The sequence below is a fragment of the Eurytemora carolleeae genome, unplaced genomic scaffold (genome assembly GCF_000591075.1).
Source record: "Eurytemora carolleeae unplaced genomic scaffold, Eaff_2.0 scaffold359, whole genome shotgun sequence".
In the NCBI taxonomy this organism is placed as follows: domain Eukaryota; kingdom Metazoa; phylum Arthropoda; class Copepoda; order Calanoida; family Temoridae; genus Eurytemora; species Eurytemora carolleeae.
In genome coordinates, this window is record NW_019396374.1 from 49,186 (window position 1) to 65,503 (window position 16,318).

The window sequence follows — 16,318 nt, forward strand, 5'->3', positions numbered from 1 at the left end:
TGGATTCCCTGGGTTCCTAGCTTTCGTTTGATATGCATTAAGCCATAGTTGAAATATTTTCTATTTGTGGAGGTCATTAGAGGTCATTAGAGGTCATTAGAGGTCATTAAAGTTCAATTTGATTTCATTATAGGAATTTCGAACCCTAATTAGGCGTGCATCCAAAAAATTGGAAGATTTGAACCAAAAATGAAGGCAGGGCCCCCCCCCCCTACATCAAATGTGCCAACTCCACCATCCCCTTTAATTATTCTTAATTTTGCATTATGCTGAATCTAAAGGGTGTCCCACGAAACATGACAGTAGCAAGACGAATTGAAAGTCGTCTTTCAACTTTGAATTTATTGGTGACTTTCAGGGTCAAATCCACACAGGCGCTGAAAGTATTTAAATTTCAATATGATAAAGGATATGTGCACTGAGTCTATATCTAATATAGTAAAGGATATGTGTACTGAGTCTATATCTAATATAGTAAAGGATATGTGAACTGAGTCTTTATCATATATAATAAATGATATGTGCACTGAGTCTATATCCAATATAATAAAGGATATGTGCACTGAGTCTATATCTAATATAATAAAGGATATGTCACTGCGTCTATATCCAGTATAATAAAGGATATGTGCACTGAGTCTATATCCAATATAATAAAGGATATGTGCACTGAGTCTATGTCCAATATAATAAAGGATATGTACACTGAGTCTATAGCAAAAATAATAAAGGATATGTGCACTGAGTCTATATCCAATATTATAAAGGATATGTGCACTGAGTCTATATCCAATATAATAAAGGATATGTGCACTGAGTGTATATCCAATATAATAAAGGATATGTGCACTGAGTCAATATATTACAATATTATAAAGGATATGTACACTGAGTGCAGTTAAAATTCAATATTATATAGGATATATGTGCTAAGTGTAAATAAATTCCAATTTCATGAAGGATTGTGCGCTGACTGTTTATTTATTCCAAAACGATGAAGGATATGTGCACTGAGTCTATATATTTTTCAATATTTTAAAGGATATGCGCACTCAGTCTATAAATATTCCAATATTATAAAGGATATGTGCGCAGAATGTATATATATTCCAATATTATAAAGGATATGTGTGCGGAATGTATATATATTCCAATATTATAAAGGATATGTGTGCGGAATGTATATATATTCCAATATTATAAAGGATATGTGCGCTGAGTCTATTTATTCCAATATTATAAAGGATATGTATGCGGAATGTATATATATATATATGACAATATAATAATGGATATGTGTGCGGAATGTATAATGTATATATATATTCCAATATTATAAAGGATATGTGTGCGGAATGTGGAGCAGATCTAAGAAATGAGGATACAAGAGAACCTATGGCTGCCAGTGTAAGTATATATTAAATACCATCTCAAATAATAAATGAATTAAGTGCTGCCCTTAATTATGTCCTAGCTTTTTTAAAACACAGGTCTTACAGCTAGGGGGGGGGGGAGTCATTGCATCTTCAATCTGGGCCAAATATTTATCAGGATCTTTGCATTTTACACTTTTTCATTATTTCAGACGTTTGCATTTTCATTACATATATTTGTTGATAAAAATGATAATAATAATAATTGATAAAATAATGATAATGTTGATAATGTTGATAATGTTGATAATGTTGATAATGATGATAATGTTGATAATGTTGATAATGTTGATAATGTTGATAATGATGATAATGTTGATAATGTTGGTAATGTTGATAATGATGATAATGATGATAATGTTGATAATGATGATAATGTTGATAATGTTGATAATGTTGATAATGTTGATAATGTTGATAATGATGATAATGTTGATAATGTTGATAATGTTGATAATGTTGATAATGTTGATAATGTTGATAATGTTGATAATGCTGATATATTCCTCTAGGTATCTATGGTGCACTCAATACCTGAATTAAAGGTGTCTAACTCTGAGGCAGCAAGTCTAGGTCTGGAGGATCAGAAAAGGTAAACAACAGTTAGAGGTTGTCAATGATTTTTAAATTGTCTGATATATTGATTAATTGTCTAATAGATTTACTTATTGTCAGTGATCAACAGTTTGATAAATCGAATATTTAATAAATTTTTTGACAGAATGAATTATTTATCAACTCTCTAGATATATAGATTTACAGACTGGTCAATTGATAGATTAATTGTCTGATTTATTGTTAAATTGTCTGATTTATTGATTAAGTGTCTGATTGACTGATTAATGGTCTGATGATTGATTAACTGTCTGATTGACTGTTTAATTGTCTGTTTGATTGTTAAATTTTCTGAATGAAATTAATTGTCTTGATTGTTTGATTTATTGATTGATTTATTATCTGATTTATTAATTGCCTGATTGATTGCTTGCTTGATTGATTGATTAATTAATTGATTGACTGATTAAGGTTGTTAAAGTCACGTAAACTGGTTCTTCTGGTAGACCTGGATCAGACCCTGATCCACACAACCAACGATAATATTCCTCCAAATATAAAAGATGTTTATCACTTCCAACTCTACGGTTCAAGATCACCCTGGTATCATACTAGGTATTCATTAAAAGATAATATTCTTAAAATAGAAACTATATGAACAATTTAAATTAAATATATTTGCTACTTTATACTACACTAGCTGAAAAAATCCAATTTATTGGGGAAAAAATTCAATTTTTAAAAAGTTTGAATTATTTATCCTCTGTTACCATGAGTTTCCTCCATGAAATGTCATTCAATTTGTTTGCTTGGTTAGCTTTAGCTAATATACATTAAAATATACAAATGATAAGTATATATATATACGAGCAAAGAGCTAAATTATGTATAATTTAATTTTTTCATTGAAAATTATTTAAAATCCCTGACTATGACAAAAATCATGAAATGTCTATCCAAATGTACCTTATATTTGGGCCGGAAATTTGGAAGCAAAATTAGCTTTTTCTCTGGCCAAAGCTATCTTTGAAAAGTAAAACTAATACTTATGAAATCCTAATTGGATATCTTTCTAAACAAGTGAATTATATTAAATGCGCGTTCGCTAAATTACGTGCTTTTTCTCATCTTTTTTAATAATGATTTTAATTGTTTTATATTTTATTTTGAATATTATTTTCTCTTCCTGGGAAAGTGTGGGCTGTATTTTTGTTACTTAACCACAAAAAGTTTTTAATTTTCACAAATACATAGAACATTCTGGAATCACTTAATAATTTCTAATTATACATTTTTCAGAATACGACCTCGGACCAAAGAGTTTCTGTCGAATATCTCTCATCTTTACGAGTTTCATATTTGCACGTTCGGAGCTCGCCTGTACGCGCACACTATAGCTGCATACTTAGGTAAACGGCTTGTTGCATAGAAATGGACGTTACGCGTTAACTTAAGTGATCATCCATGCAAAGATGGCAATGCCAGATTTGCAACGGTACCTTTTAAACCCTTATCAATAATGTGGAAGATGTTATTGTTTATCTAGGTTTAAAGGTGTTAAATTCTGATTATTACCATATACACTACAGTTTAAATGAACAGCAAGTCATTTTATAGAGAAACCACAATTGAAAATAATTATTAATCAGTTTTCAAAATTATAAGTATGTCTGTCTAATTCATACTTGATCAGACAAAGTTTTTAAGTTGTGCACCGGGCATTGTCATCTTAACATTGAATATCTCTTAAAAATTACGTTTACAGTCCCTTAATAAGATCTTATTGTTAAATATTTATCTGTTTACATTGTTTTTTATCTGAAATGAAGCAGGGGGGGGGGGGGGGAAGCCATATTTGGTGCACCACTGGGGCTTTGGGACAAAAATTATAAATTTTTCATCTTAAGGCAATATTTTTGATCATTGACACATAGGTTAAAAAATGCAGCAAATGCAATCCTCAAAAACAAGCCCAACTTCTAGAGGGGAAAAACTTATTTTCAAAAAGAGGTGGGAATAAACGATTTCTCAAGAAAATATGACACAATGAAAATTACCCCTGAATTGTCATGTTCATTCAACCACCAATTATGCTATTACATCCCAAACACAAAATTTTACCAATAAGGTTTATATTTTTTTTTTTATCTTTTTCTTGTTCTACCATCTCCTTTTTGCTTCAAAAATATTTTTCCCAAATGCATTCAGATTTTTTCCCCAATCTTCAAAATAAAATGTTAAAATAGTTTTGTGAAAATAACGTTTTGTAGACTGCAAATATGTCAGCTCTGTTCCCCTGTGGGGACAGTATGGTCTGTATCATTGATGACAGGTTTGTGAGATTTTATTCTGTCGTTGATCATCAATTTTTTATGAGATTGTTAATAAGATCGTTTTTGAGATCGTACATTAGATCGTTCATCAGATCGTGCATGAGGTCTTTAATTAGATCGTTTATTAACTCCACAGTCCACATGGATGGTTGAAACAACCACCCCCCCCCCCATCCTTCTTGTTGCGTTGCATTGCTTTATTTTTTGGTCACCGGATTTAAAAGATATTGGTTGCTTCTTTACTTGAAGAGACATTGATTGTATTAGGGAGGATGTATAAAATTTTGCTCCTAACCTAGTTTATTTACACCATATCCTAGTCCTATATATTGTTTATATTAGGGAGGATGTATGGAACTTTCCTCCTAACCTGGTTTATGTAAACCATATCCTAGTTCTATATATTGTTTATATTAGAGAGAATGTATGAAATTTTGCTCCTAATCTGGTTTATGTTAAACCATATCCTAGTCCTATATATTTTTTATATTAGGGAGGATGTATGGAACTTTGCTCCTAACCTGGTTCATGTTAAACCATATCATTTCTTCCAACACACTGGAGATATCAACGCCCCACCTGGACTCTCTAAAAAGGTGAAATGCAATACTTTATGCAATCTAATTGTGTAAGCCTTGACATTTCAAACTTTGAATAAGTAACAGAAATAAATTAAGGGGGGGGGAGGCAAATTTGCACAACAAATTTTTTTGTCCCCCACCTAGAAGCTTCTAGGGGGGGGGGAGGGGGCTAAATTTGAACTGTAAATTTAAAATCTCTGATTTTAAAGGTACACAATACATGTTGAATACCCAGACTACCATCAGAACTAGCAAAAAAAAACATGCTTCTAAAAAATAAACATTTTATTATATTGTTATGTTAGAATTACTAGAGATAGTAAAAGACATTTTTGAAAATGGAAAACTTAGCTTAAACTTGAATTCTATAAGAGGAAAAAATTATATAAAAAACTGAGTACAATTGTAATCTATATAATAAAGCTCTTCATTCATTTACATGTGTGATAGCTCTGAGTTTTAGGGGGGATTACGCCCCCTTTACAGGTCTAAGGGGTACTGCCGCCCCTGCCCCCCTGTATACGCCCTTGATAAATGATCTAGAAAAGTTCATAGTTAGTGATATCATAGATCCATGACATCAGGTTACATAGATATAAGGATAATAAGATTAGAGTAGGAGAAAAGTAATAAGTTTCACCACATGATGTGGAATTCATGTATTTTTCGGGGGGGGGGGGGGGTATAATATATCAAATGAAAGCTGAGAGATAATGAAGCAATTTAAATAAATAGGTGAAGTGAATATTGGTTGACAGATCCTTGCCATTATTGCTTACCCTTTATTCTCCAATAAACCCCATTATGACTTTAGTCAGAGTACTGCAGTTTGCAGTGCACTGAAAGCTTAGTTAGGTTGCCTTATCCTTTTAGTGTGAAACTCTGATCCCTGTGATTTGCTGTTTAATTAAATGCAAATGGAATTTCCAAATTCTAAAAAATCTACTCTGATTTTCTGTTTAATCCTATTCTATTGTTAAAGTAAAGAGCCTTTTAGACGTGTACTTTCTAATATTTTTATTTTTTCATATTTTTCAGGAGAATGATGAGAAAGAGGGGATTGATTTTAACAAGTTAGAGACCAAGAAAAAGGTTTGTTTGTGTTTTCGTTAAATGATTTGATGAGCAACATTTGTTCCTTCTTTTAAAACCCATTAGTGACGAGAAGGTCAATTTTGACCGGGTGAGGTTTTATTTTAAAGTACCTTTATTCTTAAACTAAATGTCGTCCTGTCTTTTCCTGCACTTTCCTTAGGATTCCCTGTTTTCAAAACTTGTTTTATATTTGATGTAACTTAATATTTTTATTTTTATTTTCAATTTTAAAAAACCCAAAAATACAAGATTTTGAATTCGGAAGAAAACCAAAAAACCCCGTGTAATTTAGTTTTGAATCTATAAAATTGTCAATTTTTTTGCTAGAAAAAATCTTAAGACATTTTTGGAAACTTCTGTTAAAGATCTAAATAACTAAAACACGAAAAGTAAAATTTGGAAGATAATTAAATAATTATGAATTACCAAAGTTTTTTAGATTTTCATGTTTCACAGGTCACCCTGTACAAAAAAAATTTTTAATTTAATTTTATATCGTTTTTTCATTTGTACAATCAAGTTTTGTTATGGCCAGATCCTTCTAAAACAACTTTACTAATAGTTAATGGTCTCGTCACTAATGGGTTAATGTTTGTTTTATAATACAACTCCCGCCGTTTACCCGCACTTTGTCGATTTTACCTGGAATTAAAGTATTTGCTGTTTAAATCGATCCACTCAACTTATTCTCTAACGAAGCCAAGAATATTACCATGGTTCTCCCAAGTTCCCCAAACAAAACTTTAAGTAAATCGGTCAAGGGGATGATGTGGTTATTGTATATTGTATAAACTGGTAACATCTAATTCTGAGTTTAATCCCCTCCCCCTCCTCATAGTTGTTGGCAACCACGCGTAACTTTCTATTTATTTTGTAAAATTATGCGAGGTTATTAAAATATATTAAGGGGTGTGGGTTCCAATCTAATTTTTAGCACTTCTGACCTTAAAAAATTAATTGTCTAGAACTGTTTGCCGAAGACTAAAGAGACTGTTCCTGATAAAGATGAAGATTCAAGCAGTGAAGACGACCCAACAGAGGAAGTAAGTTTAAACTTTGTATTTTGAGAACTAATTAATATCAGCAGTTAACGGGGTATGGCGAAAATTGTAGTAATACTTTAGACATTATTCTATAGGGCCCTCAAACAACTCCATTTGGAACAATTAGAACAATTGAAATATATTAACATCAACACAGTTGCTGTCTGACCTTGAGAGAGTCAGGTTCTCCTCTACAGCTGCCTAGTGTCTGCGCAGCCGGGGAGCCCTGACTGGAATAAAACATGGGTAACACAATCTAAAATTCCGCACAAGTTGGAAACACTCTAAAACCAGAGGAAAGTAGGGATCTTCTATGGGAGTCGCTCGATACTCTCCCTTCCTGACCTACTCCACTTCCAACTTCTCCATCTCAACCCTACCTATTTGTCGCAAACAGCATTTGGAATTGATTTCTGTAGACAGATGTTGTGGGCACAATTTTTAAGACCACCATGCGAAACTGATAAACTTATTAATTAATAAACTCTTACTTTAATAGTTTGGTTGAATAGGTCTTCAGTGCAGGCCTAGAACTTTGATACAACTCAAAAGTACAAAATAAAGGAACAATTGTCTAAACCCCTACCCACCCACTTCCCTGCCTGCACTTTCAAGCCGATCAACTTTCTAGCTGACACATTCCTGGTTATGGCAACACAGAACACTAGTAAACACAATTACATTTGAGTAGAGTGAGTATTCAAAAAATGCTGGTTTCGACAAAATTGTTTTTTTTAAATTATTAGAATCGGGGACGGTCAACAGAAGAAAAAGAAATAAATGAAAAAGGAGAGAAACAATGACAAGAAGAAAAACCTGAAATTACGAGATAAGCCGGCGCTCAATTGTAATCGATTTTTTTGCGGTTCAGCAATGCGGTTTAGATTCGTTAAATTCGGCCTCTTGGAAAAACTTTCTTTTTCAATATCTCTTAGCACGCGCGGTACCCGTAAGGCTTTGTAAGAATAAATGATATTTCCATGTTTTTTTCTTTGAAAATTGAATTTAAATTTTTTTTGATAAACGTTACTTGCTGTATAATGCGGATGTCTGCCACAGAAACAATGGATGATCTAGTCAGAATTAAACACTTGAAGCTAGAAAAACAACGATTTATCCCCATGATTGATTATATTAAGGTTTCAGGGGTAACATTTTGGGAATATCCTGTTTTAATGGGCGTTCACTTAAAATCGCAGATTTAAGACACCTTTTGTCTAAAAATGCCCCTTTAAATGAACAAATCAGAGATAACAGAGACCTTTTGTCTAAAGATATTTTTTTTAGAAGACTGATGTGCGCCGTGAGAGTATTGATATGCCTATGCTTGATGAATCTTCCAATCATGCCACTACAAATGGAACTGTGACTAAGAAAAGCAAAGACGGAGAACAGAACAAAGACGGAGAACAGAGCAAAGATGGAGAACAGAACAAAGACGGAGAACAGAACAAAGACGGAGAACAGAGCAAAGACGGAGATAAGAGCAAAGACGTAGCCGTGAGCAAAGACAGAGAAAAGAGCAATGATGTAGCAGAGAGCAAAGACGTAGAAAAGAGTAAAGACGATAAAAGCCTGGAAGAAAACACAGACGTAGAGAAGAGTAAGAAAGATAATTCTGTCGAGGTCAGCATTTTAAATATTTTCTGTAATCTCTGATTTTTAAAATATTTTAAATTTAAAAGTAACCAATTTTTTTTGAACATTTGCCCGATATTGATGTCATTAAAGGTTATGAATTGATCGAAAATAATTCTTAGGTATTTAAAAAAGCCTCTGAAAACAAGAACATTATGAACGTTTAGGATAATAAAATGTCTGTTATGCAACTTTTGACCAAAATAAAATGGTGGTTTTGATTGATTGATTCATTCATTCATTCAATGATACTTTGATACTTTGATTCATAAATTCATTGATTCATTGATTTGATTCATTGATTCATTGGTTCATTGATTCATTGATTCATTGATTCATTGGTTCATTGGTTCATTGGTTCATTGGTTCATTGATTCATTGATTCATTGATTCATTGATTCATTGATTCATTGATTCATCCTTTCATTGGTTCATTGATTCATTGATTCATTGATTCATTGATTCATTGATTCATTGATTCATTGATTCATTGGTTCATTGGTTCATTGGTTCATTGATTCATTGATTCATTGATTCATTGATTCAGTGATTCATTGATCTAGGAGGTTAATCATGATCTTGAGATGAGTGACAGTGAAGATAGCAAGGACAGTATGGGTAAACAGGTCAATATTATTATGATATCTTATGGAATTTCAAGAATTGTATGCTGATTTCTGGACTAACTTCCCATAACAAATCGATCGGTATTAACAAGAAAATTCATCCATTAAGTTACATCTGGAATTTTATGTAATAAATCATCCAGAATTCGGTTTTACTAAATATTTTTTATATGAGATTGAGTACAAAATGTCTGATGAAGAAGAAGATTCATCAAAGGATTTACTCGACATTGAGGTATTTAGTATGTTCTTTGAGGTTCAAATATTCTTGATATTCCCCCTTCTTAAAATAATAATTATATGGGAAACGATTTAAAGTTGGTGTCCTTGTTATTAATAAGGGCCAGGGCACTCTTAAGCTTAGCGTCTGATCAAAAATGAATCAGATATCCACTTTTTTATGAAATGTCCATGATTTCTATGTTTAAAAATGGTCATTTTCAATTGTGAAAGTGAATTGCAGATGTCATACCAAATAAAAAAAGTAGAAAATTGTGAGAATAGAAATAATGTTTAAGGTTAAAAAACAACGACGTCTTCCACATTATTGATCAAATAAAAGTTTAAAGTTTCTTTATAAATCAGACAATCCAAAGCTTGAAATTAAGTACACTTGTGACGCATGTTTAGCCCATTTATGAATAACAAATTGACAATGTTAATTTTGAAACATCGCTCTGAAAGTGGTCATTTTTAATCTTCTCCAAGTTAGTGGATTTTTCGCATTTTTTGTCTGGGCAAAATTGCTCAATCTCGACGATCCGTAAACCTTCCATGGGGGTCATATGAGTTGCCATAAAAATTTGGACCCGATCGGTTCAGCCGTTATGATGTTATTTGGTTACAAACAAACAGACTGAGAAATAAAGTATGACAATTGATTAAATGATTGTGTAAACAAGTAATTTGATAAATTATCCGACATTTATCCTTGAATATTTTTTATTGGTTTGGAAGAAACTAATTATCTTTTTTTCTTTTCTTAATAAAATCCTTTGTTTGACGTAATTTGATCTTTTTTTATTGTTTTTAATGCTCTGAGGAAAACGGAATAATTGGACATTAAAGGCAAGATTTTAATCCTTTCTGAAACTGTTATCCAAAAGTTTATTTATTTTCCTCTGAAAAAAATGAATATTGTCCCCAAGTTAACATACAAAAACAAAAAAAGTCTTAGGGTAAATTATTATCAATTTTAATGTTGTTTAGGACCCTGATGACTATCTTCATTATCTGGAAGATATCCTCAAAACTTGCCACAAGGTGAGCTGAGCTAAACATTTTGTGTTCTGACTTGATCTCCATCATATGAAAACCATGTTCTATTAGTTTAATTCCTCTGAGATATTCCGTGTTGGTCAATGGGCATGGTTAACTTTAATTGGGAGATTAAGCATGTAAACTTAAATTTAGATATTTATATATAAGATAAATAATACTCCACCAGGGTTGGAAAAAAACCGTGTTTTTTTCCACAAAAACCAGCCCAGTGGGTTTTATTTTATTTTTTTTTTGTGGGTTTTTCTTTTGGGCTGGGTTTTTTCATGCCAACCCAGTACTCCACACAATTGTTTAAATCTGTAATGTTTTTTTTATTTTTTTTTTTCTTCATTTTTTATTAATGTTTATAATTAATTGTCCGTTTTCCGCCTTATTTCTAAATATTTCTTAACAACCCCTTTTTAAAGAAAATTTATTTAATTTATTTAATATAACTGAATGTTTACTGAATTACAAAGTCAATTTATTATTATGAAAATAAAAAAGTTACGATAAAAAGATTGTGAAAAGTGAAAAGACCTTTTGTTAAAAACGATACTGATAAGCCTATTATGAATAATTTTGATAATGATACTGATAGGCCTACTATGACCTGTACGACCAGATGCCTGGTGAAAGTGAAGTACCTGACCTTAAAACTGTTATTCCATATGTCAAGCGGAAAGTTCTCCAGGTAGATACAGTGAGAACCAAAAAACTGTAGATTATCTGTCATCTTTGTCATCTAGTAGTTTGTCAAATCTCTTTCACAAAATTCTCAGTAATTAAAAGTAAAAGAGGTCTACGAGATGTCCACTCGTTTATGGTTTTCATTGCTTAAAAAACTGTTTTAAACTTAGTGTGTATAGGGTTACACACATAGGATGAGACGATCCCGAGTTTAAATTAAGTCTTCTACTTTGAGTAAATTCTTTTCATATTTTATTTTAGTATGCAAAAAAAGAAATAAGTTTACAGTTGCAGGGAATCATAAAAATGAATCGTCTCTGAAGTCTCATCCTTTTGTGGGTAACCCTGTAATAACTTTTTAAAAGTTTAAATTTCCCAAGACTGACTAAAATATGGTTTTAAACCAAATTCCAGACAATTATTGCAAACTTTATATTTAAAGGGAATGTCCCTGGTTTTCTCTGGCATAGTTCCAACACAAGTACCTTTAGAGAAATCCAAACCATTCCTGCTCGCTAAATCATTAGGTAAATATCTAAATTAAATTTAAAGCAGGGGCGTACGCAGGTATTTGTCTAGGAGGAGGATTTTTTTTCATTTCTAGGTGGGGGCGGAGGCCTCAGCTCCCGTTGGGGCCTGAAAACCCCCTAAGAATCATAGATTTTACTGAACTAGAGGAACCCTCTGTGAACACCTCGGGTTTAAAGTTCATGAATTTTTAAACACAAGGAGTTAAGTTTGTTCGTGAAGTAAAAAGTTATTCTCAATTTTATTAATTCAAACCTTTTTTCACAGTTTCGTGAAAACATTTACCGCTGAAAGTTGTGCAAATCTCAAACCCTCCCAAACTAGTTTTATACAACTTTGTACAGTACAGTTAGTCTCTTTAACCTTGTAATACAGGAGCTAGCGTGTACCCAAACCTAAACAGTAAAACAACTCACCTGGTGGCAGCTAGGCTGGGAACTGCTAAGGTACAGTAGAATTTTTTTTCAAATTTTTATTTACGTTCGACGCTTCGGGCCCCTTTTCTAGGAACAATTTTTGCTGTGAAACGTTGCTCGTCAAGCTGACATTTTTCTATGTATGTACATCGTATTTTGCGGATTTTTATGTCCAAATTTGCGAATTTTTTAAGATAAAAATGTCGACATTATTTTCCAGGCTTAATTTTTTAACCCATCCATAAACCTTCTCTGGGGTCATGTGGGTTGTCACAAAACATTCCGGCTGTATTGGTTCATCCCTTTTGACGTTTATTGGATACAGACACCAAGATTTTTCCGTGGATTGGGGGNCTGGGGTAGTATTAAATTAAATAAAGTAGTTATAGTGATTATCTATTTTTTACCTTTATTTTTTTCTATTTTTTCGTTTTGCCTAAAAATAGAACTTATTTTAATTATTTAGCATAAATGAATAGGTTTATGATACGCGTTGAACAAAAGTTTTTTTAAATGGTGCGTGAATTAAAGACTGTTATCCGTTATTTTAACAATTCTAGTCTGCTATAAAGGAATAGTTACAACATTTAGACTGGGGGTTGACAAAATAAATATGTGTTGCATTAAAAAAAAATCATTAAAGTCATCTTTTTGACCTAAATGCTATGCATCTCAAAGCAAATCATTCTTCTTTAACATTTTGAATGATCGCCATTATTCAAATCCGACTCATGCATGGTTTATATCAAGCTTTTTTATTACAATTTTAAACAAAGAGAAGCGGTTCATTGACAGCGTTTCTTTGTTTCCATGTTTTCGTTCATCCATGCTGCTTAAAACCTTGGTAGAAATCAAAAGTCGTCTTCATTGTTTTGTTATATACGATGACGACTGAATAAACATGTTTTTTCAATGAATTTTGTTTAGATAAATGATGCAAAGAAGAAGGGTGATGTATGTATTGTAACCCCGGACTGGCTTTGGGCATGCGCAGAACGATGGGAGAGAGTGGACGAGAGATTATTTCCTCTTGGTAATTTTCTCCCTCATTTTAATAGATTTTATGTTTCATAACTTCAATATTCATCTAGACCAAAACTATAGTTCTACGTTCTAAATATTTGTTTCAATCCTCTACTATCCTTAAATAAGGATTAGTTTCTCTCTGGAATCATAAGTTAAAGTGCTACACATCTAGAATTATCTAGATTTAGAAATAACCCCCCCCCCCCCCCCCCATCAACCATAATAACACATCATTTGAAGCCGTATTTTAAGAATATCTGTTAAAAAGCTCTTAAGATTGTTTTAAGATGTATTTAACATTAATATAGGGAGCACACTATCTCCCAACTTAAAACTACTAATATCTGGAGAAATAATAATTTTAAACTGAAGGGGTGGGTTGGGGGGGGGGGTTAAGATTTTTTATTAAAATATATACCCCTCTTGCTCTTTTTAAAATGTAAAAGCTTTCTTAATTTTATTTCAAGGGATTTCCATTGCATGTCTGATTCACAACTGGTAAACCCTTTAAACTTTTGTTTGATCGATTATATAGAAGATGTCCTCGTTTTTTCTCTTTTAAAAGTGTATATACTATACATCTGGCGATTTCTTTTATCGGTTCTGAAGCAGGAAGCGCAACTAGCAAAATAGCAACTAAAATTTAAATAAAATTTTAAAGAGATGACAATAGAAGTTTCATGTATTTTTGATCATAAACCGTTGTAAGTTAAACTCAAAGTTATATCTCTAAGAATGACGTCAGGTCTGGCAGGTGAAACATATGAGGAAAGATTGATTTAGGTTGGTTTGACCTCTCTAGAGGCCAGACCACTTCGTGGTGATTTGATACAGACCTGGAAAATTCTACATGGATATGATAATGTTGATGAATCTTCTTGGTTCAGCAGAACATGCGAGACAGCGAATATACTGACAAGACAATCCAATTGTAGTTTTAATTTAAATGTAAAGCAATTCAATTCTAACATGAGAAAAAACTCTTTTTATGTGAGAGTGATAAACCCATGGAACAGTTTGCCAGACTATATTAAAGAGTCTAAAACCTTAAATATTTTTAAGAACAGTTACGATGATCATGTGAAAAATGTCGAGCATATATAGTGAAAAATGTCAAGTTTAAGAATCGCTTTTTATTACCAAAAATGGTATCTAAGCGAAACCAGAACAATATAACAATAATATATCTACACTCTACAGTTTATGAAAGATAAATAAAAAATGGTTAAATGAAAAGTTGTACCTGCATGATTCTGCGATACAAGGTACAAGTCTGCCTCCTCCCTCCTATGGCCTCACGGATCGCGTTGACCGCTGGGGGCCGGGAGTACTGATCTTGTTCGTTGATTGTTGGATTGTCCTTGAGTAATAACTAGCTGAATTGCCCGTCGTTACCCGTGGAAATATAAAAACATTATTTTTATTCGAGTTTTGAAGAAAATAATTTAGTTTTGAAAGAAAAAAAATGTTATTTTTGAATGGTTTTAATTCTTCTAATGCCTTCTACGAAAGTAGAACCTAAGTATTTCAAAAAATTCGGGTTTTTAGCCTATGTTAACCCTAGCTATAGCTTACATATACATATGAGCGAAGAGCTTTATTATACAGATAATAATTTCAAGTTGTATTTTAGGTAAGAGCAGTAATGTGACGCGGCAACCTCCAGCTCACTGCTCAAGTCCTGAGATTGCTTTTTCGGAGAGATGCAAGGATATAGACTTGGAAAATCCAGGTAACAGATACATAGACTAGATGCGAGATTCTAGAAGATGTCATTGCTAGATTCTTGATTCAACAGATTTAAATGAAAGGTCCGCTAGAATCTAGAAGACTTCATGATAGATGCTAGATTCTAGAAGATTTTAATGAGAAATGCCAGATTCCAGCAGATTTCATGATAGATGCTAGATTATAGAAGATTTTAATGATATAAGATGCTAGATTCTAAATATTTCAATGATAGACTGCAGTGATAGATGCTATATTAAATAAAATTTCAACGATAGATGCTAAATGCTAGATTCCAGCAGATTGTAATGCTAGATATTAGATCTAGGAGATTTCAATACTGGTGGCACACTGCGAGCCAATATATGTGAGTTTTGTGCGCTACAGTTAAGACGACATTAAAAGGCATAATTTATCTCAAATTTCCATCCCAAAGACCGAATCGATGTATGACAACTTCAAGATACATTTGGAAAGTTAAGCAGAATGAGCGTCACTCATGGACAGCATTTTCTTAAAGATTTAAACTTTAGCTTTAATTTTAATTTTAATGGGTCTATGTACATTGTACACTGGATAATTGTTGTTTTAAGTTCAATGACTTATATAAATCATTACTTGACTCTAACAGTTGACTTCTTAATCTATAGTTTTATAGGATTCACTGCACAGTCTCAGCTGTTTTATAGGTACAATAGAATTAATCTAAGGTTTGTCTAGTATTCCAAATAATAACTTGAGTCTAACAGTTGACTTCTAAATCTACAGTTTTATTGGATTCACTGCACAGTCTCAGCTGTTTTATAGGTACAATAGAATTAATCTAAGGTTTGTCTAGTATTCTAAATCATTACTTGAGTCCAACAGTTGACTTCATAATCTACAGTTGTATAGGATCCCACTGCACAGTCTAAGCTGTTTTATAGGTACAATAGAATTAATTTAAGGTTTGTCTAGTATTCCAACGGTTGCCGAGTGTATCAGAAACTGTCTCTGATCCCTTCCTGGCGTTTTCTACCGAGGATATTGAAGGAATGGATCGGGAAGTCGAGGATATTCTTTCAGGAGAATCTGACTCAGAAAAGGTAGGTCATAGATGGAAATTTATGAATGGCACGATTGAACTAGCTGCATTTGGTTCAACTACTTAACCACTACGATGAGAAACAAAAGGGGATGGTGGAGTTGGCACATTTGATGTAGGGGGGGGGGCCCTGCCTTCATTTTTGGTTCAAATCTTCCAATTTTTTGGGTGCACGCCTAATTAGTGATCGAAATTCATAAAATAAAATCAAATTGAATTTTAATGACCTCTAATGACCTCTAATGACCTCTAATGACCTCCACAAATCATGCATGGTTTACA

At 32.5% G+C, this 16,318-nt stretch overlaps 1 protein-coding gene across 1 annotated transcript in view; it reads left to right on the forward strand.

Annotated features, from left to right (window-relative positions):
* The window catches only part of LOC111701986 (RNA polymerase II subunit A C-terminal domain phosphatase-like), a 24,041-nt gene that overhangs the window by 4,502 nt on the left and 3,221 nt on the right, over window positions 1-16,318 (forward strand). The window contains 18 exon segments of the mRNA XM_023473495.1: window positions 1,342-1,407; window positions 1,946-2,025; window positions 2,460-2,603; window positions 3,288-3,397; window positions 4,197-4,320; window positions 4,815-4,917; window positions 5,941-5,994; window positions 6,963-7,040; window positions 8,328-8,666; window positions 9,242-9,304; window positions 9,492-9,539; window positions 10,514-10,567; window positions 11,166-11,258; window positions 11,697-11,781; window positions 12,158-12,228; window positions 13,126-13,231; window positions 14,858-14,956; window positions 15,910-16,037. Of these exon segments, the coding sequence (XP_023329263.1) occupies window positions 1,342-1,407; window positions 1,946-2,025; window positions 2,460-2,603; window positions 3,288-3,397; window positions 4,197-4,320; window positions 4,815-4,917; window positions 5,941-5,994; window positions 6,963-7,040; window positions 8,328-8,666; window positions 9,242-9,304; window positions 9,492-9,539; window positions 10,514-10,567; window positions 11,166-11,258; window positions 11,697-11,781; window positions 12,158-12,228; window positions 13,126-13,231; window positions 14,858-14,956; window positions 15,910-16,037 (1,845 nt within the window).